The 25,812-nt window shown below is 35.5% G+C and overlaps 1 protein-coding gene across 7 annotated transcripts in view; it reads right to left on the bottom strand.

Annotated features, from left to right (window-relative positions):
- The window catches only part of CPEB3 (cytoplasmic polyadenylation element binding protein 3), a 100,462-nt gene that overhangs the window by 39,562 nt on the left and 35,088 nt on the right, over window positions 1-25,812 (bottom strand). For 4 of the 7 annotated variants that reach the window (XM_026061906.1, XM_026061907.1, XM_026061911.1 and 1 more), the window contains exons 3-4: window positions 25,285-25,444; window positions 12,250-12,306 (exon numbers count right to left, since the gene is read on the bottom strand). In XM_026061906.1, the coding sequence (XP_025917691.1) occupies window positions 12,250-12,306; window positions 25,285-25,444 (217 nt within the window). The remainder of the gene's footprint in view (window positions 1-12,249; window positions 12,307-25,284; window positions 25,445-25,812) is intronic. The other 3 variants (XM_026061909.1, XM_026061908.1, XM_026061910.1) reach the window with 3 other exon arrangements.

The following is a 25,812-nucleotide window of genomic DNA, read 5'->3' as shown; positions in this document are numbered from 1 at the left end:
GCCCATACACCAAAAAATAAGCATGTGTCAAGGTATAAGTATCACACCTTTCAAGAGCAATTTATTTGAGAGAGGTTTCTTGAACAGAATGCTATCAATCTACAAATTAGAAATATTACTTCAGGGTAAGATGAAAAAGAGTTCTGTATTTCTATTAAGAAGAAAAGAAAGCTTCATATGTTTAATGGAAGCATTTAGGCTCTGAACAAGATTAGACTACATGATGGTAGAAATCTACCAAAGACTTCTGTAAATTTTAGAATAACCATTACTTTTACCTTATACTTGCACTCACACACTTAGTCTTTACGTCTAGAAAACTTTAACTGAAGGTATATTTACAATCATCTGTAAATACTAGGGGAAAAATACTGGAATCCACTTAAACAGGAAGACAGCTTAGTCAGCTTTTGCTGATTTAAAAACATTGCATCACATTTAAACACTAAACTCAGTTTTATCCAATGATTACATTAAAATATTACTTTTTCTAAAAAGCTAAAAGATATGCAACAAGGCAATTTGGGAATGTTAACATGCACCTTCTTCTGTCATTTACATAGAATGCACAAAAAGAATGTGCAGTTTGAGACAAATTAATCAAGAATATCCATCTAGTTTGTAACTCAAAGTTCAGAGCACAACAGGCATAACAGAAGGAATGGTTCATCAGATAAATTTCATAATGCCTCCAGTTTGAGAAAATACTTTAGAAAATAAACAACTTAGAAATTATTCTTGAATGAAGACAGTTGGGAACCAAGAAACTGGTTGTACTATTACGAATAGCGAGATTATAAGTGTTATGTATCTGAATAGTTGCTTTCTCACAGGCAATTCAAACACAAGACAAAAGAAAACAGATTGGGAGCTCCCAAAATCGCACCCACCACCGATGGCAGCCACTCCCATATACTACTTCTGGTGCCAAACAGGAACCTCTGTTTACACAGAAAACCATCTCCTGAATGGTTTCAAAATTCCACACAAAGAAGTGATTCTCTCCTAGGTACCTTTCGGAACATTATAGCATTGATGAAAATGTAGCAACTTTAAGAAGCAATGAACGTATTTATCAAGAATTTCCCATTTAAACTGTTAGTTGCAAGCAGACACCTATCAGTTGTGCAACTCCGAACCTCACTGAATGATCATGACTGCGTTAGTATTTCTCCATCCCTCTGCAGTTTTCTTGAACTCCAACAGGAAGAAGAAAGCTACATAACCACTATGTTCTAAATTGCATGCACACAAATAGAAAGGGATAATACATTATTTTTTATCTTCTGATAATCCTGGAACTCTCAAAAGTCTGCAACTAAGATTACCCATTGTTCCAATAAAATAAAATATACTAAACTGAAATGCTGCAATGTTAACCGCATCTCAAGAAAAGCTATATGAAATTGATGAAAAAGAACTTTAAAAGCTTGAATTTTGCAAAGTCATATCTGGCAGTCAAGGGAGGAGGGGATCTATCTCTGGCATAAGAATGCATTTGCAAAATTTTATGAAGTTTATGAGTTTTACCTCAAAAGAGCTTTGAGATAATATGGTTTATGAGATGAACATAGCAGCAAAACACAGGACATAGTGAAGTACACATCTACCCAAGATAGCCCTCAAGGATTCAGAAGGAAAGAGTGACCTAACGACCCCTGGCCCCTGGTCCTGGAAAGTCAGAGGACCAGCACATCCACCATGTGACAACGTTGGCAAGAAAAAAAGTTATGTAGATGAGAGAAGTTACGTAGATGAGAGAAGTTACTCTGTTGTTTAAAGTTACTCTTGCTCAGTGTACATACATCCTGAAAACCAAGAACACATGCATTTCACATCATGTATCAACCAGAAAACCACCTTTACTCTAACTCACTACCAAGAACGGGAACAAGTTTGATTATTTCCGTATTGTTTAAGTTGGAGGGTCCTAGCACAGACAGGGGCATCAGTGTAACAAAAGCAAAACATGCAAATAAATACCAGAATTGCTAATAATTCTGGGAAATCATTTGTGTAAGGCAGGTTTTCGGCAATTTATTTGAAAGAGATGAAATCAAGAAAATAACTACAGAAAAGAAAGGACTTTGATTAAAACATATTCTCATAGACTAGGCATTACCTAGTATATGTGCCTACTGTATGCATATATGTACCTAGAATATGTAGACATGAACCATATAGCTCAACTATATACCTGTATACCATATACCTGTAAGAACTCACAGGAAATGACCTACTGGGTAAGCCCAAGGGTCCATCCAGACATATTCTGTCTTCAAGAGTGGCACTAGAAAGAACATGTTAGACTGGCCACTGTCAGGGGTACATTCCCCTCTCTTCCCTCAGCATCCAGAGGGATTGGATTAAAGATGTTAGGAGGCACACTCCTGCTTTCTTCTAATACCTGCCCACAAGGCCTTTTGTTCGTGATCTGTCTAATGCCTTTTTGAACCTGCTGATATCATCTGCTTCCACCAGTTCCTGTGGCAGCAAGTTCCAAAAGTAAACTACGGAAGCACTTTTTTTTGTGGATTTTAAATGGATTTACTAGAAGTTTCACCAAACGTCTCTCAGTTCTGGTGCTGTGGACTGTGGTGAACAGCAGTTCTACTTCCCCCTCACCCACCACCTTCATGATTTTGTAAAGCTCCATCGCATCCGCCCTCAGCCTTCTCCTCCCCAGATTGAAGGGTCTCAGCTTCTTTAATCTCCTAGTATATGGTTTGTGGCATATATTTTTCACATCAGATTCCATTTATAAGGTAACAGAAAATAAAAATTAGTGGCGCTTGGCAAAAATAAATAGCAGTGATGACTACACAGAAATTCAACCTAGAATTGTGCATCACCTGACATGGTTCAATTAAATGCTGTCACAGTACATCAGTATAAGAAGGTGTAATAATATTTTACAGCTCAATATCCCTATGAACCAATCCTTTTAAGTTAAGAAGCACTTGTAAAAACATAAAACACCTTACTAGATCTCCTGGAGACAACAGATGTTAGTCATGTGAAGCAACAAGTGTCCATTCTAACTATTTTTGTCAATTCCAGTTAAGAGCTTAATTTTTATGGATTAGAAACTGTGGGGAAGAGCTTCCCTGGGCAAACAGCTAGCTACAAATGGGAGAAAGTTGGTAAAACAATTAACAAGTTTCACTGAAACACAAGCACATTCTTAAAACAATTTTTAATGAAACCAAATACATGGAGCTGATATTTATTCAACATTTTAAAATCACTAAGAAAATTATCTCCATAGAAACTTGAGTACTTGTCACCTATGTCAAACAGATCAAAAGCTTTCAGCAGCTTCATTATGGTCATATTAATAACTTATGACAGAGAACCTTCTGGAGAACCTTTTTCAAATGCATCAGACCTTATTAAAAATCTGATCTTAAATCTATAGACGAGCCAATGCACTTCCAGGGTGTTCATACAGGAGATAATATGGCCAAATTAATTTTGTTGACCTGTTTTTTAATCAGATTCTAACAGCAACATAACATCCACAAGCTGTGAAAGCTTCTCTTTACAGATTTCAGCAGAGGTAGGGACAGGATTAATTTTTTTTTCTTTGTGCTAGAACCTGAACGGTGCATGATGGCCTTTACTGGAGAAACTGAGTCAATTAAAAAAGAAAATGTATTTATTATAATGCTATTGAAGTATGTTGAACTGTGAAAATAATTTTGACTGGTTAGGTACACCCCTTAAAATTTTTGGTTTATTTTAGACAAACTAAAACGTCTAAGTCAAGAGACTTCATATGCCAAAGCAGATAGTGAATTACAAGTTATTCATCTGTTCTATAAGTTAAATCTTCTATTCTCACAGAGATTTCTTTTCTAATTTTTTTCATTTCTTTATTATAATATGGGACTGGATCTGCATCTTGTACATGATCAAATAGATGGTTAACATTTTAAGGAAATTATAAATTTGTGAATCCAAAAACTGCTAGCTCAAAAGAACTAGATCTAAACTATTTCCATAACAAAGCTAAAAGTGAACCTGATCAGGTAAATTCAAATGCAGACATAAGGAACGTGATTTATTTATATTATCACATTTTACAGAAGACTTAATAGAAAGTATTTTGAGAATGTTAAAAACATTTTTCTTCACTGTTGATACTAAGCCTTATCTTGTTCATGCAATGATATGCCCACAATATCAAAGATATACATTTCCCAAAAATCTTAGAGACGCTTCCTAAATATTAATAAAATAGCATTATCTCTATGAAAAAAAAAAGCCAAAATTTTAAGATTTGAAATTTGGGGTTAGAAGGCTTAAAAAAAAAAAAGCTTATTTAACAAGACTGGGAACCTCCTTGATTTATAGACTGGTATCTTATTTCTAACTTGGAAAACTCATTCGACTTGAAGCAGTCAGCAGTTCAGAACAATACTTGCTTTAGGACAGTATGAGTTATGCAATAACATTCTAAATTTGGAAAGGAAAATATGTCAGGCTCTTTGTTTTGAATAGTTAGTCTCTGAAGTTCTTTAGAGATCTGGAAGTTCACAAGCGAAATACAATTCCAGGGAAAAATGAATTAATGAACTCAGAGAAGGTGATAGAATCAAGCGTAATTACACAATGTATCTCTGCTATAACAATATCTCTGTAACACCCAACTTGAACTCAGTGAAGAACTCTTTTTTTAAACTAACATTAAAGAGCAAATGAACGGAACAATCTAGGAATTCTGTTTTCATACCATTAAAATACTCAGACCATGAGCAAGTATTTGTGTGTATTTAACAAGAAACTGAAATGCTAGAAGTACATGCAACATAGCCAGAATTTCTGTCATCTGCTTTAAAGACTTCATTTGGGTTATCATGAATTTCTGAGATTATACATATGAATATTGTATCTTTGTAAAGTACTAGACTTCTCTTAAACTTGAATATGAAAAATTGAATATGGCCAAGACTATTTAATGACCTGTCAAAACATGAGAAAAAAAACTCTGAGAGATAGGTAAGGAATGTTCTATTTAAAAAGTGGATTTTCACATAGTTGGATGCATATGACAGGCAGTAGACAAAGTTGAAATGGCTTGGGTAACTTATTTTGTAGCAAAGTAATAAAATTATATGTTCATAAACAGAGTTTAGAATCAATTCAACATTTCTTACCAACTAAAATAGCAGTCAAAGTTGACAAGAACAGTTTGCATACAAAAATCAGGCAGATGCTTAATAAAAACAGAATAAATGTACTGCAAATAAAATAATGTTCTTTGGCTAACAATTTCTGGATTTTAACTAGAGAAGAAACAAGCTGATAAAGGAATGTAGCATGATAAAACTGAGCAGGTCAAATGTGTAAACATGTGGAAAAATAAGAACTATATTTGGAGGAATAAAGAATTAAACATGGCTCAGTATATTAACTTTTGTGTTTCTTGCATTAGTATGTTTGTACTGAGCACTATGTGCATTGAAATCTATTTGCTTCCAAATAAGGTTTTCTATATATTCTTCTGTTATTTGTAGAGCATCCTCCCCACTTTGTCCAGGATAGTATTTAAAATTATTTTTACTTTGGCATACTTCAGTGTTGGAGATTTGGGGGACTATTTTCAGTGATGAGCAATGCAACAGAACAGCTTGTTTAAGAAAATGTATGGCTAGAAAAGCAGTCCTTTTTGTATGGCTAGAGAAGCTGCCCCAGAGAACAACTTCACAAAGGACAAGACTTCTGTCCTCCACACTTTTTAAGAGGTATTTGAAAGAATTAATCCAAGCAATTGGGATTTGGGGATTGGGATGAATTGCTGTTCATCTATGAGTGGCTCTAAAGATGGTTCTCAATCTCCACTGATAGATGGGCTGGATGTGCAGATGAGTGTTGGGATAATTTGGTGATATGAGCCTCAACAGCCCCTTCTGGTTCACTTCTTTCCAATGCTAGCAATGCAAGCGTTCCAACAATCTCCCTGCCAATATATATTGGCATGCCACCAGTTATACAAGCTGAATCCCATCACCAGTAAAAACACAATCTACTTGCAAGCTGTATGCAGTTTAAGGCCCACACAGCAGACCTCAAATACTCCATCAAGACATGTGAACTGCAAAACTTCTCTTTATTCTGACATTTGATACTCAAAACTATTTTTTTTTTCCAACAGTTTAGGCCTTTGTTCCTCAGGCACGTTTAGTGGTCAGGCATCTGTGCGGGAGGGAAGGCTTATCTATTTTCATTTCTTTGTTTAGGTTTAAAAGTAGATTAATGATAAAAGCTCACACTCTTAACAGCCAGGTTGATGGGAACTTCCTTTATATTGCTTCCAGTCTACTGAATCTAGTCCTTGACTGCAAGTCCCGTCACTTCTAGCATCATGCATAAGGGCTATGGAAAAGCTTGGCAAGTCCTGATCCTAGATGCTGCAGAAACAGATGGCACTCACTCACAATAGAAAGGATCACACAAATGAAAGGAATGCACATTGCAGGAAGAGTAGTGGAAAAACAAATAAGGTAGTAAAGAGCTAACAAGTGGGATTAAAAGGAAGAAAAGTTAAGAAATCTTCCTCTCCTAGAAAAAGCAGTTTTAGCAGTCACTGATAAGAGATACTGCTCTCAGTAACAGCCAAATCAGAGCTCAGAAAATGCAGACGCTATTATAAAAACTTGATGGGGAGAAAGAAGAGAAAAGGATGTCTAATTGCTGCCCCCCCTCGCCTTTTTTTTTTGTTGTTGTTGTTTTATTAAACACATATAGAAGGGACTTTGAGATATCAGCTAGCCCATTTTACTTCCCCAAGGCAGGATCAGTACTAACTCTATCACTCCTAACAAGGGTTTGTATAGCCAACTTTGAAAACCCTAACAAGGCTATGTATAAAGTGACAGTTCACACACTCTGGCACTCTTATGAACCCTTTGCTATCCCATCATCCCTCCAATGAAATAAACTCTGATCTCTTCACAGTTAAACTAGGTCTGGCTTTGCAAATCTTATTAGATTTCTCAGCATCTTTTATTTCTTTCTATTATTCCCTACATGAAAATGAATCAGCAACAGATTAGTAACCTGACTTGATAACAGAGCTAAAGACCTCAGTGAATTTCAGTAAGAAGGTACCAATCTTCCTGGGCTTTAGTTTGCCTTCCCCCCCCCAACTCTCCACAAAAATGCATCTAGAGTCCTTACACAGTCATACTAAGTGGACATCCCATACAAAAGAACTCTGTAAAATGCATTCACAATTTCACCTTACTTCATGCCAGGGTCTGATGATGATGAAATTTAGCAATTTATCTTATTGATGGTTTGGATTTTGGAATTGAGCTACATTACCAGAAATCAAGTACAAAGTCCAGTCAATATTTTTGCAGACTTGGAGGGCTAAACTCATTCCAGATAGCCTTCATCCAAAACTTTATAACAAATTCAGGCATCAACTTTTGGACCTCTATCTAGTATAACCTTAACTAGCTTAAATCCTACTCGGTGGGGGGCGACCCCCCCCCCCCCAAAACACAGAGAGAAAACTATGAGAGGAGATAAATGCCTCTGGCAATTTAGCTGCACATTTACCCAGAATATTATCACTACAAAAAACACGCTTTTGTCAACTACTAAGCTGCCAACTAAAGATTTTGCAAGACAAAAATAATTCAAAAAACTTTCTATTAAGAACTGTTCATTTCAAGGTATATCAATAACATTGGCAAAAGATGTAAACACAAGATCATATTTCAGAAACTTTGTAATATCCAAACATTATATGTTTGAAAACAATACATCAGAAGATATGAAGAGCCAAGTACAACAGATCTCAAGGAGACAAAGCAATTTTAAAAGCCCTAGAAGTAGGAAAATACAAAATTAAATTGTTTCCCTGACACTACATTTTCCGAGACAGCATGAACACTTCCCTGCATAACTATTATTTATATTAGCAAAACCAAAATCTTTACAAAAACATCTAAAATATGCCCCAAAATGTTACCTTAATATATTTTTCAATCTATTTTATTCAGAGCAAACAATTAAATGACACTTCTACGAAAAAAGAAAAGACAGTCAGATGGAGAGCAAACTGTACCAGACTTCGCAGATGATAATTCTTATCTCATCTGAAAAGGTAACAGCGGTAGCAGATGGAACATTTGAAGCCCAACAGCAGTGCAAAGTCACTGCATACAGGAACTTTAGGAAAAACAAAATTCTAGCAGTTAACAAGTTTGGGKTTTTTTTTAAATCTACTTTTAGTGTAAACTCATTTTATAAGAGCTAATACGAGACCCCAGCAACACAGCCCTGTGCTTCCTTGGGGAAGATCACACACACACCCATCTATTCCCCTTCTCCCTTTTCACCCCATACCACCCTCCCACTAAAGTTTGTGGTTGGCTTTCTGGAGTTCACAGGAAGCACTGGAGATAGCCCACCAACTAGCATGCAGCTGATTATGTGTTCATGCTGATCACTTAGTCTTAATATATCTAATTAAAGGAGCAAGTATTAACTCAAAAGAAAACCCGGTATACCAGGACAAAAGCTATAGCTGCAGAAATGTTTGTTTGCAAATGGGAGCAAATGCTAGCAAAGGAAGGGGACAGAGGAAACCAGAGAGTTCATTTAGGCAAAGCAAATTAATTTATTTTCCATTTTAATTGGTATTGTAAACATTAACTAAAAGTGCCCCAGTCAATACTTGGTTTCTTCAAGTTCATAACAAATTTACACAAATAAATAAAAATCAATAATTCCATTTATGCCACGTTTCTGCTAGAAATTACAATGTCACATTCATTTAATAAGCTGCTGTACCTGAATGTTCTCTTTACAAAAAATTCTTCTGTTTATCTCAAGATCAATGATATATTAATTGAAATAGTGTTTTTAATCAAGTAGTGACATTATTTGTTCACTTTTCTTTTAAGAGAGAGTAGAATTTTTTTTAAAGATTAAAACTAGTCATCTACTACTAAACACAGACTTCTTGTGTAAGTAGTAGTCAAGGACAAAGTAGTGTACGGATATTTACAAAAATTAAATTTGATTTGGTATCAGCAAGTTCATCAAGAGTCAATATATTCAACAACATTAGCTTTCCCCCTTCTTGTCTCAGTGTTTCCAAATCTGAGTATTTTGATCTTGCTTTTGTTTATAAGTTCTTCAGGATTAGGCTCAGGCTCCCTGAATATTTTGTGCAGCACATTCCTCAATAAAAGCCTAATTCTTGTTTTGAACTTCAAACTTCACTACTCTATAAACATGCTTATATACATACATGTGTGTGTTTGTGTGTGTATATACAGGCACAATACCATTAACAATAAGAATAGCATTCATCATAATCTACGCATTTACAAGTACTCTTTTCTATCCCACTGATATTATTATTTCAGGAACTCATTGCTTTGAGATGATCATGACTTATAGCTTCATATAGTGATGAACAAAATGATGATAGTATGCTCTGCACTAAGCCCTGCCTACTAAGCATTTGAGATTTTAAGGTCAATTAAACGGCAAGTAATGCCTACCCTCGAACAGAGCAACCCCAACAATTCTAGCCAGTAGCTCAAGATGGCCAGTTAGGAAAATCCCTTGTTTCAAAAGGCTGTAATCAATAAATAAGAATACCAGCTAAAGCACAGTTGGAAGTGCGGCCACGAAGGATGAGAAGGAACTAAAGAGATGAAGAGCACCCAAAAAACCTCTCCTCTTGCTCAACATGTTGAGTAAAGTTTTGTATTGCTGTAGGCATGAACCTAGATTACCATGTAACTTCAGAAAGATTGTGTACACCGTTAGTGATAAAATGAGCTTTGAATATAAAGTCTTGGGGATTATTACTGTTTCTTAGCAGGAAAAGAGAAAAATGCTTATGTAGCGACTATAAAGAGAATGTGAAGGTTGGGTTTTGTGGATTCAGCAGTCAGTGTTTGGCTGCATAGAAATTATATATAGATATTGCAAGCATTATCGTGATTTGAGTAAGTTACATAAGATCTCCAATTTCTTCCAAAAATTACTGGGCTGAAATCTCTTTTGGGAAATTTTCCTTATCCAAACTGTGGCCATTCTGGCAGAAGTAAGAATATTTCTTCTTGAACTACCTTTTCTTAGTGTATTTCACCATGGCAAAGAACATGGATCACATGGGAGTTGCATAGTTCTAAATTTGTCAGTTTTAGCTGCATATAAAAGAAGATTTACATGATCAACTGCAAGTAATTTCTAAGGCTGTGTACCTGAACACTTGCTTTTGATCATAAATCTTCACAAACCTTTAAATCAAAGATTTAAGACCGAAAAGCAATGGTTTCACAGTACAGTAAATCTAGCTTCTGGGCTCTTAGTAATGGCCAAAAATGGTTTGGCCTCATCTAGTAAAGAATGGGAGGCAGAAGAGATGCAGGAGAGGGGAAATGCAGAAGTACTTATTTAGCACTTTCTGCTGAATTTTACTCAAAAGAACAAGTCCTACTATTTCATATAAGTTGTATATTTATGATTCCAAGTCTGTAAACAATTAATATTTAAACAATCCCATAATGTATGTAACGTAACGTAAACATCCCTAGGAATGTATAAACGTTTTGTTTAGGACCATCATTTATTTATACTATTCTTTTAGTCCTACACCAGGTCTATAGCGAGGAAGGATCTTTATTTTTATAACCAAGCAGATTACAGAGCTGGCTGTAAAATTTCAAAGGGATTAGACAGGGAGTAAGAAATTCAATTTTCTTAAATTTTGTTCCCATTAAAAAGGCAGCTTCTTCTAAAATTTATCTATCAATGAAAGAAATCAGAATAGAATACATTCATCCACTTAGGAATGAAAAACTCGTACAAAAAGCTACCATATTATATAAAATCAGAGATGTTTCATTTTGGGACAACTCACTTTTATCCCATCTTCCAAAAATCCCTACTCCATAAGAAATACTGCTACATATTCTATAACAGATATTGATCATTTTTAAAAACTCAAATTCAAACAAAATCTCCCATTTTCACAATTCTATTACTATTCAAACCAGCTTATTGAAATGCCCACATAAAAACAAAAAAACTATTCTGAGACCAGAATTCATGTCAAAGCACAGCAGACTGTACCATGTAGAACTTATTTACACACACAAACACTTGATCAGCTTTCCTGTTCAATAGTATTTTTAATTAAATGGAACATTTCTCCCAATTAATTACCTGACTTCAAATAATTTCATGTGTCCTATAACAAAATGTGGCATATGTGATACCTATGACAACAGAAACTGCAAAAATTTCATGTCATTAACTATGTAAAGCTAAGGAAAAGAACACTAACAGTAAGTTTTGTATATTCTAAAATTGGCATTAAATGCCTAAAGCTTAAAAGTTAAACCTTGCTCAACTGCTTATTTCCTTGAAAATGTCTATTAGAAATTTAAAATTTTATACAATTACAAAATTAAATTTTAATCCTGTTTGGTACTACATAAAATCTAATTATAAGAATCTAAAAATCTGAAGCTTTCAACAATACACTTGTTATTGTCAATACACATATTGTCAATACAATGACTTATACAGACAGTGCAAAAGTAAAAGAAATTATAAACCATGAAAAAAATCAAATTATAAAGAATTTAGTAAACTAATGTTAATGCATCTGACTAATACAACATTCTAAGCAAATACTTACATTTCAAAATACTTAAATAAATTTTTCTGTGGAGATGTTAGTTCACTGAAGATTAAAAAAACCTGGAAAAGTTTGCTGGACATTTCCATAAACATTATCTTTTCTTCAGATTACAGATATGTGGCAATGAAAATTTCTTCGGAAAATCAAGGGAAACCAAGAAACTAAATGCCATTAGTCAATGCAACTTTAGGCAAAAGTTGTAACAACACATCCCAACAAAAAGAAGCATGTCTGGAGAGATATCGGAAATTAAAGTTACAGATTTAACACGTGTGCACGCACACACACGCAAGGAGGAACAGAAACTTGCTCTGCACTGCTGTCTAGAGCAGGCACTATGAAGGTTCCAGTGGAACAGTGCAGCTACATGAAGTGTTCAATCACCAGTTCTACCAAGAAAATCAGAGATAACTGATTTATGAAAGTTATTTTAAGACAGTGCACATAAACTTCAATTCAACTATTAATACACATTTTTGTCTTTGATGGTACAGCTACATACACATATATATGTGAGAAAGAATATTTAACATGACAGTATTAGTCATTAGATGTTAACTACTTACTATTAAGAGCCATAATATTATCTGTTCCTGGATGATGGAAGTTTATTCCCATACGCCCTGGAATGTAAATAAAAGTTGTTTTTAATATTTTTATTTCAAGACTAAATTAAATTCATGAATATTAAAGACTGCCAAAGGGGATGAACAGTCAGGGTAGCCAAAACTTCCATCTATAAAAGATAACATCCCAAGAGTACACATTTAAGATATTTAACACTGTAGTAGCTTTTATATTATGTAGTTAAAATACTGAAAATATAACAAAATAAACAATGAAATAAACATCTTTAGTACATCCTTTTACTTTGTACTAGGAAAATACTATGTTTATTCCCTCAAAATAGGACTTCACAGCTCAACCTTCTGCTTGCTTCAGTTTTGCTATTTATTTTAGGCTTCAAATAAAGAGTACAGCATTAAAAGGTACACATAATTGTAATGGTAACAATAAATCACTATTTTCTATGCTACCTCTGACACCAGAAGTCCTTGAATTACAGATCACTGGACATGGGGAGTGTTTACCCCATTTTTATATTTATCCTTAAGAAGCTGCTCTTGCTCACTATTTGAGACAAGATACTGGGCTGGAGGGAGCTTTGGTCTGACTGAGCACAGACATTCACATGTAATTTGAAAAAGTACAGATGGGCCTAGGAATATTTATTCCTGACCCCTAACATGAGACTATAATATAAAGAAGGTTCTCCTGAAATTGAAATAAGCCCTGCTGGTCTGACACCAGTTTCTCGGGAGCTAGAGAGATGCAAAATAGTGCCAATTTCCTCAGGTGAGATTTAAGTGCTGAAAGGTTGGCTGAGAAGATCTCTGGTGACTTCAGGAACTGGAAATGGGAAGAAATTCACACTCAGTTACTTTGTTTGAAAGGAGACTTAGCCCACAAAAATCTGCTCACTTTCAAAGCAAGAAATGAACTGATTCTACTACTGTTCAGATTAATCTTAGTTTCCTGGATACTGAAGCTGAAGCATTAAAAAACATACCCTGAGGAAAGTAGGAATTTCTTAGTTACCCCCCCCACACACACACACACGCACAAATTGAAAGTTGAAACTGATATTAGTCCTTGGTTGGAAAAGGATTAAAAAAGGATCATTATGGCCACTTAAGAATTATTTCCTTTATATATTTGTTACTTACAAGTGTTGAAATCCATTTCATATACTGTCTCTAGCGTTAGATTTGTGGTTAAGTTTGGGTGCTAAGGAAGCAGGCGGCTTCCATTTTTTTAATACATGGGCACTCGAACCTGGGAGCTCAAGATCCACTCGCTACACTAAAGAAAATCTAACCAGTAAGTTCCTCTAGTGTAAATTCCCTTCCCTACTTCTACCAAACTGTTTTAACAAATATGCTTTCACAGAACGGAACTGAGGCCAATCTTCTAGTTTCTTCTTCTCCAATATTTTTAGCTCCTCCGAAGAAATTAAAGCCTTCTATTTGAAGTCACAGAGACTGTTGTGCTGTAATTAATACTCTTTCTGAACAGATGTAACAAGAGGTTTCAGGACACTTCTGAAACCAAGTCACAAGCAGTTTAAAAAAAAACAAATATATTTTCTTCAGATGATAAATTGCTCGTTCCTTTAGAAAAAAGTGCCCCCACAGTAAGAGTATAACAAAGGAAACCTCCAGAAACCTCCAGAAAACAGGGCAAGGGGAGAAGAAAGGTAAATAAAATTTCCATTTTAGTTTCCAACTCCTTAGACAAAACTTCTTAGGAGATCTTCATTAAGTATTTCAGAATTCCTAGTTACAGACATAATCGCCTATAGATCACAATATATTTTCACATTAATGTGACACTGCAGAACCATTGAAACTGCCATTATCTCAGTTAGCATATGCCTCTGCTAAATATCCCAGAAATCTTGTCAGGTTGATAGCAGCTCCCCTTGCTTAACAGTATACTAATGAGCATGAGGTTACAGGTATTTTTTAGAGATTGGGCATATATAATAAGCTATACTTGTAAATTAATACTTGTAATAGAAAAGAGGGGACTGCTATGAAAAAAAGAGAGTAAAATACGAATGCAGACTGCGTGGGGGTTGCCTCCTCTCTCTTCCTTCGCTGAAGCTGAAATTCTGCTGTTTGACCAGCTACAGAAATAGAACCGTATCTGTGACATCTGGGCTTGGGCTTTTTCTCCCTCCAGGCAGTCGCTGAGCCAGGTGCTGCTTGCATGACATTTTATCACCTGCCCTTGGCCTGCTATTTTTAAACTGTTCTTGTCAGCTATCTTTTAAGAGGAGCAGAAAATACAGAGCAGCACAAGCAGGACATGTTCTCATATAGGCTAAGCGACAGTGTGGGATAATTCTGTGCGTCTTCAGAGAACCCCCAATTCCACAGCAAACTAACAAAACACTATCAAAACACACTTGTATGAAAAGCATTCAAACAAGTTGCTAATGCACCCATCATGAGAGAATTAGTTACCTTTTTATATAGCCTTTCAAATTAAATACAGTATTTGAATACTTTACAAATTATTCAATTGAAAAAACAAGCCATATGCAGATGACAGAAATGCATAATTATCTAAGGGACAAGTGGAGAGCACAAAACCAAAATTATTAATTTATATGAAGGCGCAGCATAAAACTGCAAAATGCAGTTACAAACATGTACTTTGAAGAAAATATTTGGGTTAAACACAGACATGACTATAGTAAAAATCATTTTAAGGGAAAAGCACATTTATGCTACCTAGACCTCTACAAAGTCTATGTAAGCACACATTTCCAATTATAGCTTTAACATGAAATCTCTGGATAAAATTTCTACTCTTCAAGAACCTTAAGCACAATAAGCAGAAATGCATACAAGTTAAATCACAGAAGTTATAGACTCCAGCAGTGCACTGAAGTCATAAATAGGAGCCCTTCCAATAACAACGGCCCCAGTATTTGTATTCAGTGTACATCTGCCATTTTCGGTTTGCTTGTCTTGGTTTCATAACTGTCTACAGAATGTATTTTCAATTATATACTTTTATAACACACATTATTACTGTACTTAGGCTGCAACAAAAACTCTTAATCTTTAACATAAGTCTTTTCAATGGCTAATTCAAAAAAAAAAATTTTATTTTGAATCCAGTTGCATACTTCTACTCTTTAAGCCTTTCAGAGTACACACAAGGGTTCAATCACTTTTGTATAACCCAGGCTGCTCTTTGCATGATTCCTAGGCCATCACATTCCTGGAGCTCTCTCTACTAGCAGCGCTCAGATGGATTCTCCTGGGCGGCCTGCCTAGGTGCTGCGCGTCCGATATCATGCTTGCCATGGCAGACACTCCAACTTCATTCTTAGAGGACATCTCAAGTGCTCTAAGCACATACATTTGTACGTGCGTCTTTTCTGAATTATGTTGGAAATAACAGGATATTAACTTAGATGAATGAAATGAATTTATATCTACTATTTTCCTAATGCATTAGTTTTCAAAGTCATTTCAGAGCTCTGTCTATACTTTTGGTCAATTTACAATTGTCACAAGTCAGGTAGAAATGCTTTCAACAGAAGACAAATTTAATTCTCAATGAGTAAATATGGTTAAGATAGCAAACACGTTTTTTGCCTTCCCAGTTCAGACAAGTTATTGCTTTCTAGATATTCCAAATGACTTCCATGATAATGCCAAAGTGACTCACATTTTACCTTTCTTTGTCTATTCAAGCTTCAAGTACTTGAAGCTAGGAGTTTCAGGTTCCTTAGTTGATTTGTTCCACTGTTCTTCCCTATGCAATATCTTGGCGTTTGTTTGCATATGGGTTGAAAAAGTGCTATGTCACCAGAACAATCTAAACCTAACCTCTCTAACCATAAGGTAACTCCTGTCATACAAGTTTTCCTTCCTCCTAACAAAACGGCAAGAACAACAATAAATAGAAAAGACTGTGTGTCCTTATTCGGTGCCACTATGAGAAATCATAAACTAAAGATTAAGCCTATATACAATACACCTTGATTTCAAGACTTTAATTATATACCTTACTGACACACCAGTAACAGTTTTAGACCTAAAAGAATTATTGTCTATATTTTCTTGGCCTACAAATTTTACAGTGAATATTGTTTGCCATTTTTTCCTATTTTCAGTCAAAGTCAGGACAACACATCTGCCAGGTTAAAACACATCCTTCTCTTTCTTTAGCCTTGCCTCATGTATTTCTTTTACTCTGTTCCAGATGTTTCTAAAGAAATGTTATTGAGAGGGCATACCTCAGTGACTGATGATTGATATTGTGTGTATAATCATGGCTGTTTGAACTCATCTCTCTCTTTGTAGAAAAATGCCATGATTCTGAAACAATTTTAAAATCTTCCCAACAACTTCAGGAAGTATACCTTTCCCCACATTTAAACATTTTTATTAAATCTTTGACAAATAGGTAATTAATTTTTTTGAATTGTCTGGATAATTTCAAGTTACACAAATATTTTTCAGAAAGAAAGTAGTTCCAAAAATGACAATCCTGGATATCAGGCACAGGTTTACCACTATCACAGGTTCTGAGAGTGTCCAGTGCCATGCCTGCCTACAGTGGTCATGCTAATCTTGACTTTAAAATCCTCTCTTTTTAGGGACCTGTTTACAACTATCTGTAAAATTGATCTTTGATTTCATCATTGTATTTTTGTGCTGTTATTACTATTATTTTTCCTTGTGTCTGAAATGTAACTTGGAAACACCAATCACCAACCAGTTCCAGACCTGTAAGTATCACTTTTGCTTTAAGAGACTTCTGAATGGTACCCATCTTGTCGTCTTAAGTGCATTATGCGGGTTTTGGGGGTTTTTTTGTTGGTTCTTAACTTGTGAAACCCTAAACAGCTATTGGACATCAACACTCACTCAGTCAAGGATTTTTAAGATTATAGTTAGCTATTTGCATAATTTTGCTGTCAATATTCCAAGAAAGCTTTTCTGGTTATATACTTCTTGCACTGTTACACCTCATGGCTCTCACCAGGACTGACCATTTATACTAACACAGCAATTGGTATTTGGCATGACTTTTGTCAGAAAATAGCAAAGCTAGTTCCTGCTTTTGATCTGTGAACGTACTGGGAACAAGAACTTCCTCTCACATAGTTCTTAAGACCATTGTTGATATCAATGACAAGTTAAGACTAGAGATTCCAGTGGCAAGGTCAGATGAAACCAGCAACAGGACTAGGTCAACTACACGTCCTTTTCTTAGTTGCATAATAAGTATTTTACAGTTCTTACCTCTTCTATCATATGATTTCAAAGTTGGTGCCAACAAAAGTCAATACAAAGCTGCAATAGTTATTTGGAGGAACAGGTAGCAAGTGTGGTGTAGAGTGAAGTTCAGACATGCAAAGTGCAAAATCAAAGCATGGGCAGCCTTCCCTCAAACAGCTCAAACAAGGAGTCTAGTTTACAGCACAACCCAACAAATGCTGTTGGCTCAACCATGAGTCTCTGCTCCATGATTCACAAATGGCCAAAAAAGCAGGTGAAGTATAACAATTTAAATCATTTTTACCTGAGTAGACCACAGATCATTCCCTCTCTCTTCTTTCCCCAAAAATAGACACTTCACACTGATGCCACACTACTTCAATATACAGGCCCAAAACAATTTCAACAACAGTCATATAAGTAAGGGTCTGTTAGTATTTCCATAATGAATGATTAGAGAATTATACAAATTAAAAAAAACTCCATGAAGAGGTTTCAGTGTTTTATTCTCTCTCTCTCTCTTTGTGTATCGTCCTTTTGGTCACACATATAATGTAAACACCTGTTTGAGACCCAGATCTTTTACAAACTACCATACTCAGTAGAACAAAAATACTATTGTTTGTCAAAGGAAGCAATGGACATCTATTGTGCTTACACAGTATGTATTTTTACTGTGCAAGTACATATCGTGGCAACGTGAACAGAAGTGTCTAATCATCAGTTATGAAAATCAGTAATAAAGCTTGCTGATACTAACTTCTTCCTATCATTGAGTAAACAAATACATGCCATCAATCAGTAGAGAAAGCAACCTATAAAATATGATAATATATACAATGTAATAATATATACATTACTATGAAATGCATTCTTCATAAGCAAATCAAAGGTCTTACATATCTTTAAGTTGCACAAATATGTTTTTTATCTTGAAAACAGTTATATTTTCAAAATATTAGTGTTTTAACAGCAAGACTTGTTGAATATAAAAGAAAATCTAGCTCTACTTATAAAGCATAGACAAGTATCTGTACACATATACCCATTCCACATGTAGCTCTAGAACTGTACTTGAATACTGGTAATCTAAAGGAGGGGGATAAAACAACCAATACGAAAGCAATCATTTCCACCAGCAGTTTACATTAAAACATACAAAACTCCCAGAACTGTGAGGGAAGGGAGGGGAGAGAGAAGGGAGAAAAAGAAGAAAAGAGTTTTAGGTATATGCGAGGCCAGTCCTCAACAGCATAATGAAATAACGAAAATAAAGAGAAGGAAAACTTGATATCTGCATCACCAGCTCCCTAAACAATAACAAAAATCCTCCTGAAAACAGATTCAGCAGGTCAAAGACAAGGACATGCTTGATGTCAGCAGCAGAATTAAGAAGTATGCTCATAGTACAGGTTCATTGAAGTAAACACTATTTTTAATTTAAGAAAAAAAAATATGAATCCTTTAACGGTCATATTCTGTCCTGAAACAACGATTAAAGAAGGATTTTCTTGTATAAGCAGTGATTAAAAAGCAAAGGAAATAGAGCATGTTTCCTTTAAAAGGATTAGCTCGGGTGGCCTAATTTTACACATAAATAGATGCGCAAACACATCTGTCTACTCACTCTGTTTTTCATGTGTATTTACAGAAAGGAGTCTGATGAGCATCAAGATTTTAAGAACTGCTGTTACAGTGCACTTTTTCTAACAAGTGTTACAGAGAGTTGTGCCTAGGTGGCCCCATTTCTAGGGCTGAGGTGACATTTGCTCTATTTGCACGACCTTTGTGTGCAGCTGCTGACTGGGAACACAGCTATGGTCATTCACCTTCACCTTCCTCAGGTCACACAGCAAGCTTACACCTTTGCTTAAAAAAAGCAAAACCAAAACCAAAAAAATGTACGAACAACTAGAGCAGAACAAAACCATGCACTGAAGGTGCAAAACCCTCAGTGCACATGAACAAAACCATGCACATGAAGATCAAGATGAAAAAGCAAACATCTATTCTAGATGTATCCCAATATTCTAACTCACATACAATCTTCAAACACTGTGCTCAAACCTCATAAAATATAGCTCAGTTACCTTTAAAAAAAAAAGTCTTAAATTTTATGTAGTAGTATCCATAGTAAGTACTGAAAAACAAAATCAAAAGTTTCCCCATAAACACTACTTCTCTCTGAATGGTTTTCATTTGTATTCAAAGTCTCAAACAATCTCAAATCAACAAACGCTTAGTCAGCAAGTGTGTACTCTCTACTGAAATAGGATCACATAATTAGCACAGATTCAATATGTATCACTTCTAGAGTTTGACATCCAGTAAAATTAATTTTAATAAAACCTACTACTGAAACTGTCCTTGTACATGCGTTGCCTCCAAATACTGATACTTGAAGATCTGCCTCATCGATACATCATAAAAACTCAGAATTTCTGCTTGGTTGGGGATTTGCACATTATGAAGTTTGTTTTCGCTCTGACTTCGAATGAAAAACAAATATTACAGAGTTATCTACTATAACAGTACAATAAAAAAATATTTCATATGGTTATGATTTCTCACCCAATTTTATATTTTATTCAGCTTCATGACCAGTCAGTAACATGTGTATAGCACATGATCTAACACAGCTGAAATACTCTTTAATTATTTTAAAATAGAACAAGGGCAGCTGCTAGTTATTACTGATCAAAATATTTTTTATAGATCAAAATGCCTCTGTTTGTTTTGTAATGCAATAGTTTGACACTGATAAACATATTGCAACACTGACACATTACACCATAGACAGGAGACACTGATGTAGGAAAGAGAAAATGGTTTAGTCAGTAATAAATAGCACATACCCATAGTTATTTTCATAATTCAGTGTTTCCTGGCAGCATTTTGTGGAAGCAGTGCATAATAAGTACCAATAGGACATAAAATATTGCAAATATGTCCTTTCCTCGCTCAAGGAAAAATCTCTCCAATATTTTTGTAATGTATGATATATTTTATTGGCAGCCCAGAGAATAAATAAGACAGGTAGTTCAGGAAAACCATCTTAGAAAATTTTTACACTTTTGCAATGTAGGCCTGGTTATGAATGACATACAAATCAACCAGATGCCCATGGCCATATCCAATAATTCATCTTTAACAGGAAGAATCTTATCAGTTCCTTTATTGTACATTTTTCTCTTTTTTCCCTCCTCTTTGAGGGAGGAAAGGATTTGAGTATTGACTGAAAGAGGAAAAAACAAATGTTGAAATTGGTCTTGATAGCAGAAAAAAGGGGTAGGGAAGTCTAACTGTCTTGGGAGAGGGAGAAAATGAGACTTTTAAAAATTAAACAAACAGTCTTTAGCTCTCAAAGCTTGAAAAAATAAAATAATTTGTAAAGCTACACAATCCCCAGACTATGAAGACAGAAAGAGAGGAACCTATAGCAGAATATCCCTATTTAGCAGGAAAAGCCGGGGTGGGTGGATCGGACAGAGACAGTATAAGAGCTGACACTGAAAACCTTCTCCCAAGACTGGTCTCAAGATAAATTGCAGCATAGAAGGGTAAGTTGTTGATTTATCTAAGTCCAGAAACCTCAGAGTTAGGTATCAGTTCTCTCTTACAGCAAGAAACACCCCAGAAGAACTAAACGATCCTAGGCGGAGGGGACCAAGCAAGCCGCCAATCAGACTGAGTTAGCACTATGTCAATGTGAGTAATTCAATATTGTGAGACTGAAGATCATTTCATTTCTGCTGCACTAACAACCCTGCAGTCTCTCTTGTTCCATCCACACTTGCAAGCAACACCAAAAAAAAAGCCACTGAATCACATGCCCTCCCAAAGCCAAGTGGAGCATTAAAAAAAAAAAAAAAGTGACCTGCTTCAGTGACCTTGAAACAAACTGTCAACTTCCATGCCCACAGGACAAAGTCTGATCACACACCAGCTTCATAGCAGCTACGAAGCTTCAACGACTACAAACAAGATGACAGACTCTTCCTTTCACACCCCCAAACCTCTTCCCCACACCCCCACAGAACAAAGCAGAGCACAAGCAACTTATCTACCCCCAAAAGAGAAGAAAATATCCCAGAACCATCTCAGTCTGTTCTTCATATCAGAACCTTTAAAGTTAACCCTTCCATTCACGTTCTAATCAAGAGCTGTTGTCCTATAACCAAAACCATTATTTTTTTGTTTCAGGTATCTGTTGGGATGTGAGGGTGCACGTACGACACTAAGAGCTATGCTCCAAGCAAAGTTTCTAAGTTCAGACACACTACAGGCAATATTTCACTAATGAATAAATACACAGAAAGTACCGCTAAAATATGCATTTGGTGAAAACTTTGTTGCCCAGTGGCAGGTTGACATTATCCTGAAATAGCTTAACTGGCTTTGTACCACACATTGTAGGTCCCACGACCTGCAGAGCTTTTGATAGAATTAAATCTTTCCATCTATTTTCAAAACCAGAGGCCATTGCTACTCATCTGTTCATCTCTTCTGTTTAAAAACTTGTATGGTAAGTATTAAAACTAATAAGGCCAAGTGACATGTAAGTGCTCCTAGCAAAAACTGCCTGAGAAAACAAGGCTCGTTTACCAAAAGGTGAATGATTAAAAAGATAAGTAATTTGCAAGAAAGCCATCTCATTACTTTGTTTGTTTGTTTTGTTTAACTATTTGGGTTTTTTTGTGGTAGTTCTACCTACTATCTATACAGGAAAAAGCTGCACAAAAACTAAGAGAGGACATAGTCACAGATGACAAAAGAAGCCAAGATTTCAAGGAAAACAAAACAAAAAATGAAACAAAACATAGTTGACTATAAAAGGAAAACAAAGATGGATTACTAGCTCTGAAATTTGGTTAAGTTACTATATTTCAGAAAGAGCAGGTTCAATTTAGTACAAGAGGCATTCACACTGGAATGTCTAGGAGGAACTGAAAATCAAATTTCTGAAGTATATAAACAGTTTATTCAAAAAGCTTTCAGGAGAACATAAATGAAGAAGTGACAATGGTGGAACAAAGCAAAACCAAGCACAGTAGATCACATATTTTCTCAAGGTGTTTACAGACTAAAATGTGCTGATACTGTAAGGGGGAGGGCCAGAGGAGAGTTGGATAAATAAGAAAGTGAGATTACAAGATGAAGTGAAATCTGAGGAAGGTACAGAGAAGGGCAGCAAATGAAAACCTTCCGCATCTGTGGTAGGGGAAAAGGAGAAAGTTACAGGTATAAGGGAAGAGTCAAGCTATCAATTTTCTCTGAAAAGACAACAGAGAAAACGCAGTAGGAGAATGATTTGAGTGGATCAAAGTTGGCAGAGAAATGGTTAGTTTTTTAGGAAAAGGATTAAGTTAAAATAATAAGGTAGATCTGTTGAACACAGAGGAAGAAGACGCTTCTTCCTGGAGGAGAGAATGAATCCGTGCTGGAACAGCCACTCCTGCGAATATTGCCAGTCATGCTGCACGGTGCGAAACCAGGAGGAGGGGAGAGTGCACGCTAGGTCAGGCCAGGGCTGGAGGTGAGCAAAGTCAGCTCTGCAGCTGAAGGGAGGAGGAAAAGAAAGCAAGGGAGGGAATTGATTCTATCAGCGGAAAAACAACAGCTGGGCAGAGATAGAGAGAGAGAACTAATAGCGGACAAGAATTCTCCAGCAGTAACTGGACAGAGATCTGGAAAGGAGCTAGGTAACAAGGCAGGAGGGACAACACTGATGGCAGCACTGAACGAGACGATCTCATAGTTGGAAAGAGGACGTTCAGCCATGGACAGGAACCTTTCGTAGAGAGAAAATTAAGCTAACAGCCCTACTGGCAAATGGAAAAGACTAACTCAAATTTTACAATTAATACTCAATTCTTTGCTTTTCCTCTTTTAGCAGAGGAAGAACAGTTGCTACTGCTTTCAAATACCTCTTTAGACTAATAAGTCTCCTACATAAATTGATAACCTAGCAGAGATAAAAATATTTTTTTGGAAAAGGATATTTTGCTTGAAAAGCATGAATTTTAATAAAACTAAGAATTCCATTTTTACCTCATGCATTGAGATATCAACAAAATTTCAATATAAAATGGTGTTATGACACACTGAGCTGCAGCTGTGGTATATGCCACTTACAGCACATAAAATAAAAATAGCTCAGCTGACTGCTGGAAACTATTTTTGATAGGATAAGCTAACACCACAAAAGAATGAAAGAGTTGTATCCGTTACTATTTTGTGTGCCTCTAAGATTGTGATCTGAAACATTAAAAAAAATGGTTAAGAGAGACAATGATAGAAGTATAAGCAAAATGACTCTGGTATGATTTTAAAGTCTTTTTCTAGAGTAATACAACTTCTAATCCTGTTTTCCTCTTTTTCATTACTCAGGTTCATATGGAAATTCAGCTTTTAAAAAATGAGTCTCAATTTGTATATTTAAACATATTTAGCTAGATTATAATAAAGTTAATGGGACATAATGAATGCTTAAATCTCCATAACAGCAATTTGGATTTTTTTTTTGATAGAGATGAAAATTATCAGCCATATAAAATGTATATCCAGCAGAAACCTCAATTTTGTAGAGCTTGATTTTTATGAACTTCAGGTTAACACTTTTGTTGGAGGACTGTGGTCAGACTTTCCATTTTAGACAAGATCAACCTGCCATTTCAGACAGCTGAGTAACGCTTAAAGACTTGAAAGTATGAAGGCTGTGACACAGGAAGTTTCAGGATAATAGTGAAAAGCACAGGTTAAAAAAGCTGAGAGTACAGAATCCAGTTTGGAATGGTATAAAAAAAACATACCCAGAAAGATGGTGAAAGAGGCACATGAACCAGAAATGTTTTTTCATATGTAATATATACATGAGGACAGGGAGAGATGAGGCAATTCTCTTATCAGAAGAGTATGTATTATGTATATGCATAAGTGCATACAAAAGCATATTTCTTCTCTTTTGGGTCCAGTGTCCTGATTTGTTAGAGTTTGGGAATAATATGTAGCTCAATACTTGTTTTGTAGATGGTTTATTATTAACTTTAGTCCTCACAGGAAAATGCTTAGCAACTCTGCGAGCAAGACTGTGTACCTGTTTTGAAATTTAACCAATGAAAGATTAAGCCAGATGAGTGTGTAGATCAATTAGGAATAATTATTCACTGAAAAACTGCCCCAACTCTTCATTATTCAGTGTCAGGTAAGTACTAGAAATAGTTTCATCTGCCATGCTGCAACTGATAGAACAGATACAGTCCTGTAGCACAAGAAATCAAAATTTCCCAGCACTTAGCACAATCTAACGCTTGTTGGCTCTCCTCTAGCTGTATGAAATCCAAATCAAGATACATTTATAAAAACAGATGTGAAACAACTGTACGGAGTTAGCATGATCAAGTGGTTGTTTTACAACCCCATAAATTAGCGGATCATCCAAAACCAAAAGTAATATTAATTTTGAACAAGACGTTGAACAGAATGATTGGACTCCAGTTTCACTGTACATTTTCTGAAGTGGGTGACTGCAGCAGGAGACCCAACCGAGCAGTTTGCTAATACACAAAATGAAAGCAATTTCAGAAATGCCAGTTATTAGATAATATTATGATTGTGCACTTACAATAAATGTATAGACATTTCACCTTACTCTCCTAGAGAACATTATCTTAAGAAGGGAAAAGAGTTTTACATAACTGACAACTCATTCATTAGCAAAAAGGTTACAGCAATACTGAAAAGCTGATTTTTGTTTAAACACCAAGCAAGCACGGACATATGAATATTCCTAACCTGTAAAATGATTCCTCCACATTATATCAGCGAAACTCATTGGTGGGCCACTGGGAGGGTAGTGTTTACCTTTCAGAGGCTCATGATCAGTCCTTATCATATCCATTAAGGAATTTTCCAAAGAGTGCAAGTTAAAAGTGTCATAGGGCCTATTCCGGTCCTAAAAAAAAAAACAAAAGGAAGGAAAAAAAAGACTGTTATAGAGTAATCATTTTCTAATACAGGCTCATTTCTTATTTTGTAAAACTCCAGCATGGAGTCCAACATGTAAAATATAAAAAGTGCTATCAACAAGAAAAGAAATTAGCAAATAAATATCTACAATTGCTAAAACGATAGTCTTCATTTTGCATCCACTGCTTTCACCAATACAGCTATGCAGAGAAGCTTTTCAGTATTTCTAAAAAATACGTACAACCAATACTTAATTCTAATAATTTAAATAACAACTTAGAAATAAAACAGTATTAAAAGTTTGTGCTGGAGAAGTTAAGTTGTTTAGGATTTCAGAGATTTTTGCTTGTTTTA

This window comes from Apteryx rowi, unplaced genomic scaffold, assembly GCF_003343035.1.
Source record: "Apteryx rowi isolate R43461 unplaced genomic scaffold, aptRow1 scaffold_188, whole genome shotgun sequence".
NCBI lineage: Eukaryota > Metazoa > Chordata > Aves > Apterygiformes > Apterygidae > Apteryx > Apteryx rowi.
The sequence above is the reverse complement of the archived record's forward strand: the minus strand, read 5'-3'. Positions and strand labels throughout refer to the sequence as shown.